The sequence below is a fragment of the Penaeus japonicus genome, unplaced genomic scaffold (assembly GCF_977035675.1).
Source record: "Penaeus japonicus unplaced genomic scaffold, GWHDUDI00000001_assembly GWHDUDI00000018, whole genome shotgun sequence".
NCBI classification, from domain to species: Eukaryota; Metazoa; Arthropoda; class Malacostraca; order Decapoda; family Penaeidae; genus Penaeus; species Penaeus japonicus.
This window is the reverse complement of record NW_028234420.1, coordinates 20,205,118-20,212,617: the sequence shown is the minus strand read 5'-3', so window position 1 is coordinate 20,212,617 and position 7,500 is coordinate 20,205,118. Positions and strand designations below refer to the sequence as shown.

The 7,500-nt window shown below is 25.1% G+C and overlaps 1 protein-coding gene across 1 annotated transcript in view; it reads left to right on the top strand.

Moving 5' to 3' along the window:
• Positions 1-1,794, top strand: part of LOC122242523 (uncharacterized) — a 22,032-nt gene extending 20,238 nt beyond the window's left edge. The window contains exon 2 of the mRNA XM_086546749.1: positions 1-1,794. This exon is cut by the window's left edge and continues 963 nt beyond it. Within this exon, the coding sequence (XP_086402875.1) occupies positions 1-1,737 (1,737 nt within the window). The 3' untranslated portion in view covers positions 1,738-1,794.
• The last annotated feature ends 5,706 nt before the right edge of the window (positions 1,795-7,500 follow it).

Below are 7,500 nucleotides of genomic sequence, written 5' to 3'. Positions count from 1 at the left end.
TGTAGAATTGCCTTTAAGACTACTGCTGAGGTCAAGGATCATGTCAAGCAAGTTCATGCATATGTTTGCTCTGAATGTAATAGTACTTTCTATACACTTTTTCAGTTCACAGATCATAAATGCAACAAAGGGAACAAAAGAGTGAAAAAAGTAAAAAAAAAAGTAACTGGAGAAGCTAAACTAATTTATAATTTTGTAGAAGTAAAGCCTAATTGCAAGCAGAAGAAAAAGAGTACAACAGGGGAAAGTAGCACAACTTCTTCATTGTCAACAATTCAGAAAGAAAGTTCTCCTATTGGTAGAGATGAAAATGATGAGAGCGATTCCCCTGTACCTGAACTTATTCCCTCTACTTTATCTTCAAATTTGAATCAGCAAGAACCATTTCATATTCAGGCTGAGGTTCTAAATCCAACTGTCAATGCTGTGCAAATAAATTTTAATAAAAAAGAATATAAAAAGAAAGCAGTTGCTAAGCAAGCATCAAAGGCAGAGCAGCCATCTACAATTAAGTCAAAGAAGAAAAAAGCTGTTGCAAATGCTAGAGTGAAATCAGCTTCAAAAAGAACACATGAAAAGTGTAGTAATGATTCTCTTACTGCAAATGCAAGTAGTCAGACTACTTATTGCGAACCACACATAACTGATGAACCTGAACCTGACTTGGTTAACGAACAGGAATTTTTGCCTTCTATCGCAACAACTTACACATTGAAAGATAGTGCAGAAGATGATACTAATGTAACCAGAGACCAGAAGAAAATTACAGTCATAGAGACTTGTAACATTCACCAGGCCAAAAAAATGGTCACCGAAAATGAAATACCATTACCAAATGTGTCAACAAAAGATGTAATCAGACAAAAGATTGACGAGTTGAAAAGTAATCCTAATGTTAGCATTTCGTGGTTGCCCACTTTGCGATTACAGTGTCAGGATGATGGAGATTTCGTATGTGGAAGATGTAATGTTATTTGTGATGATATGGAGGATTACATGGACCATATTCAGGACTGCCTAACAATAACATCTGTAACACTTGAGCCTACCTCTAATCCTCCTCGCAGATTTCTTCGACTTAGAAATGAAATTTCTACTTTGAGATATCAGGAGCCCAATAATAATAGATATTCTGTAAATCGAAATCTCATCAACAAGTTACAGAGTGTTTTGCCTGAAGCAAAAGAATATTTAACTGTTAGTTCCCAGAGCAATAAAACGTATAATTCAGGCACTATTGGCATATCTAAACCATCCAGACAAACTTTTAAAGATCTATTAGATGATGATTTTGGACATGAATGCATCAATTCTCCCTTACCTGTCTGTCCAGTAGAAGGTATGAGGGAGCATTCTGGAAAAGTTTTACCCAGAAATTTACAGAGGTTCAACCATACATCAGTGAATAATATAGCAACAAAGGTCTCAGTTAGTAATGCAAAGGTTACTCAGCCAATGGTGATGATTCCTGTAGATCACAAGTCTAAACATGACACTTGTCTCATCATAGCAAAGGATCAAGCTAGGCTTGAAGTATCTGAGAAGGTTGAAGAAGCAATAGGTTGTGCCAGTGCTTTGGCTTCACACTCATTCACACCCTCAAGTACTGCTATGATACATTCCCCTTTGGATATGCTGCTAGATCCAGACGAAATCAAGATGGAGGTAGAGGAAGAGGTGGTTGATGATCACTATGAGGTAAGCCAGTTTGCCATATCATACACTTGTTGGGTGTAGCTATTAGGCTGGTGTTGGTCATTGATATACTATCTTAGCCATGGTGAAGTACTGAAAAGAACACCCTGTATATATATGTATGTGTGTGTGTTTATATATATATATATATATATATATATATATATATATATATATATATATATATTATATTATTATTTTATTATAACTGCAATTATACCATATATCATATACATATACATATACATATTATGCACCATATACATATACATATACATATAAACTATACAAATATACATATATATATATACATCTATATATGGTGAATGTATATATATATTATATATATATATATATTAATTATATATATATATATATATATATATATATGATATATATAAAGTATATATATATACTACTATATTACTATATGTATACCTATATACATATCAATATATATATATATATATCTATATATATATATATAGAATATACTAATATAATGTATATATATGATTAATATTCATATACTATATTTACATATTATAACGATATATATAATATATATATATATATATATATATATATATATATATATATATATTATATGTATATATTAATGTATAATATATATTGTTATATATATACATTATATACCCTTCATATATGATACAATTCATATATTACATTCATAATATGACATTCATATTTATATACTATATCAGATGTATTTAATATAAAATGACATGTATATATATATAGTATACTGAATGTAAGTTTATATATATATTGTATGCTTATATGAATATATATATATATCTGAATGTATATTTTATGAATGTATATATGTATTTATTTGATTGTAATATAGTATCTATATAGAGTAGATATATCTCATATATATATCTATTTATATTATGGACGCGAATATATATAATATATATATAAATCATGAATGTATATTATATATATATATGAAAAATGTATATATATATATGATATATATTGTATAATATAGTAGTATGTATAGGATACGCAGTCTTTGAATGGTTATATACGATATGGTGATTATATTGAATATATGTATATATATATATATATTGATATATATAAATAGGAATATATACATGTATATATAGAGCATTTTTATTTATATATGTATATACTATGCAGATATATTATATTGACCTATGATATCATGTTCATATCAAATACATTATATATTATGTTATTATATATGTATAGATATATATATTATATAAATACTATATATATAGTATCAGATACTTATAAATATTAAATTTATATATTAATATATAGCCAACTCATAATATTTATTATTATATAATTATAGTATACATATATTAATATATAAGTGCGTTATATAGATGATAGTATTATATATTAAATATATAACTATTGTATATATAATATATACTATATATGTTATAGAATTATATATATATATATATATTTTCATATATATATATATACTTAGTATATATATGTATATTATATAATATACACTATATATATATGAAAAGATACACACAGACACACTACACACATGCACACATATACTATATATATAAATATTACATATATATATATATTTATATATATATATAGATAGATATACTTAGTTACATACATTATATATATACATACTCGATACATCTACTATACACCTATGTACATATATATATATATTATATATGTCATATATGTTCATATAAAAATTTATACATAGATATATATATGTTGGGGGGGGGGGGGTGACGAGGTGTGAGTAGAGAGGTGAGAGGGATGAGTGTGTAGAGTGTTAGTAGGGAAGTGGGGTAGAGAGTATTGAGAGTGTGTGTAAGGGGAGGATTTGGGTTTAAATGATTGTTTTGTTTGTCACTGTGTTGACATAGGTTATACGTTTACTTTATCTTTATGCAATGTATACACATTAAGATAATATAACATATGTAGATATTATGTATAGCTTATAGATACATATGTTGTGTAATATATATATCAATGTCGTTATATAGAGATTTTCATCAGTATATATATATATATATATAAATATATATATATATTTAATAATTGATATAGATTAGACAATTATAAATGCATTTATATTTTATATATACATATATATATAAATACATTATAATATGAATATTTAATATCATGATATTCACAAATTTAGATAGTTATACATCTGCTTATATATTTATATATATATCACATATATATATATTAAGATATACATTTATTATATAATAGTTAATATATATATGTAATAATATATTATATTATATCCTCCTCACATCACAGTCACACACACACCACACTCAACACACACACACACACACACTACACATCACCCTCACAACCACACAACATCACTCCACACACATATATATAATATATATAACACTATATCTATATATATATATATATATATATATAACTATAGATATACAAACACCCCACACAACCCCACACACACACAACACACACAACACCACATCACACACCACACACACACACACATACATATTGTAATATTTATATATAATATATATATATATATGAAAACATTAAATATACTAATTATATATATATATAATAAAATAACTATATTATAGTATACTATAATCACCATATATATATATATATATATGTGTAAATTTATATAATATATTATATATATATACTATACACATATATATATATATAATTAAACACACACACACAACACTATATATAACAACATAATATATATATATCTATTATAACACTATATCACACTACATATATATATATAATATATATATGTATCTTATATATGTGTGTATATATATCTAATTTATATATATATATATAGATATATATATTTATATATTATATATATATATTATGTGTGTATTAATATACTACATTGTATTAATAAATTATATATATATAATATATAATATTTATATTAATATATATTTATATATATATAATGTATATATATGTTATATTTAAATTAAAATAGTAGTACAATAACATATTAATATTTTTATATATGTATTAAGGTGTATATATATAATGTATAATATACTATAATGTGTTATGTATAAATTTATTATGTGAATATATATGTATACCTTACATATACTACTATATATGTGAGTTCTATAAATATATCAAAATTTATATATACTTATATACATTTATATATATAATTATAAGTTATACACACACAACCACACAACACACACCACACAGACACACACACACACACCACACAACACTCACACAGCACACACACACACTACACACACACACTACAAATCACCCACACATAATATTTTATTTATCTATATATACTATTAATATATTATATCATATATACTGTATATATCTGTTTTTCATATATATGTATATATATATTATGTAAATATGTATATAATATATATAATATATAACTATATATACATATATATTGAACTCTATATAGTTACAATAATAATATCGTAAAATATATAAATATGTATATAGATGTATATGTATATATATATATATATAATATATAATATTTAATATATAAATATGTAAATATGTAACGTAGAATAGTAAATATAGATATGCATATATATATAGTAATAATATGTATTATATGTATATTATATGTACTAGCTTCTATACTATATATAGACTATATAGATATATCCTCTCAAATATCTAATCATATATATGTAAATTATATATATATATATATATATAATATACATATGATATATATATATATCATATATAGATATATATGGATTATATATATAAAGAGAATTTATTATATATGATTTTGAATATAAATTATAAAACATACTTTTGTATACACACACATGTGTGTGTGTGTACTACGCACACATATATATGTGTGTGTACAAATATATTTACATAAATCATCAGATATATAAATATATATATATATTATATATAAATACCATATATATATCAAATATATATATCTATATACATATATATATATATATATTATATATATATATCTCATTATATATATACTATACATATTAATATATATATAATATTATATACACATGCATATTTATATATATTATAGAACACATAAATATTAAATATATCATATTATACATATATTTATACATATATATAATTATATATAAATATAATATATACATATTATATTTAAACTTATTTAATTATAGATATATAAATATGTATAAATATATTTATAGTATATATATATGTATCATATACATGTATAATATATATGTATATATTATATGTGTTTCTATATAAAAAATTTACACAAAACCACACACCACACACCACACACACACACACACACACACACACACACACACACACACACACACCACACACCAGCACAACACACACCAACACACACACATATTTATATATATATAATATATAATTATATATATATATTTTTTTATTGTTTATTATATATATAAATAATATATATATTAATTTATATATATATATATATATATATATATACATATATATATGCGAATACATTTCTACATATTATATACATTACATACATATACAACATAAAATAGTATACATACATACATACATACATACATACATATATATATATACTTCATATAATTATGTGATATTTATATATATTTTGTTTTTATTTTTTTATTGATATATATGATATTTATATATACATATGTATATATTTTATAGGTATCTATATAGATAGATAGAGATAGATATAGATAGATTGTATAGTATATGTGTATATATTTTATGTAAGCGAGCGAGATATAGATATAGAGCGTATAATATATATATATATATATATATATATTATAATTTTATGGCATAAATACTTAAATACATACATACATAAATACATACATACATACATACAACATACATACAGACATAACATACATAACATGTGTCACGTAGATCAGAGGTGTAGGAGAGGAGAGAGGAAGGCCGGGGAGAATACATAATAATAAATCCTTTTCAACTCTCTTATTAAGATTTATCAGAATGTTATGTTACTGATTAAAGCATTATTTATTGATATACCTATTTTGGAGCGTGGCGCGTATACCATATTTTTGCCTTCGCGTGACAGCAGGTAGGTAAGCCAGAGGGGTACAAGATGCTCAGATAGATATGCACACACATACACAAATGCTCCTCTGTATGTATGTAACTGTATGTATGTAAAGTGGGAGTTTATGGTATGAGTGGGCATAATGGGTATAGCAGTAAGGCTTCGCTTAGCTGTCAGGTATTTGGTGTGTTTTCAAACAGTAGATATTGTTACTTTTACCCACTACCTATTAATTTACTTGTCTCATAACTTAAAAAAGAAGAACAATTTATTGAATGTACCACTCCCTAATTTCAAACTTATTTTAAATCTTTATACAGTTATACAGACAGTTAACATGTTTACAGTGCACACGGTGAGCGATGTGAATAGTTACAGGGGGCGGGAGAGGAGGGGGGGGGGGGGGGGGGGGGGGCATGAAGGAGGTCGGAAGGAAATTGAGAGCTACCCCAACCGGTGGGGGCTGTAGGGAAGCGATAAAACAGGCGGCGGCGTCATGAGAAGTAAGAAGGTAGTGATATGGGGGAGTAAGCGGGAAAGAGGAGCAGCAGGAAGGTAGGAGGCGGCGCGTAGGAGAGCGACTTAGAGGTGGTGTTTAGTTGTCGTATACTAACCCTTAGCAGGCGACCAGAAGTGTTCGCGCTTGACCTGCGCGGGGCTGGCAGCAGTAAAAG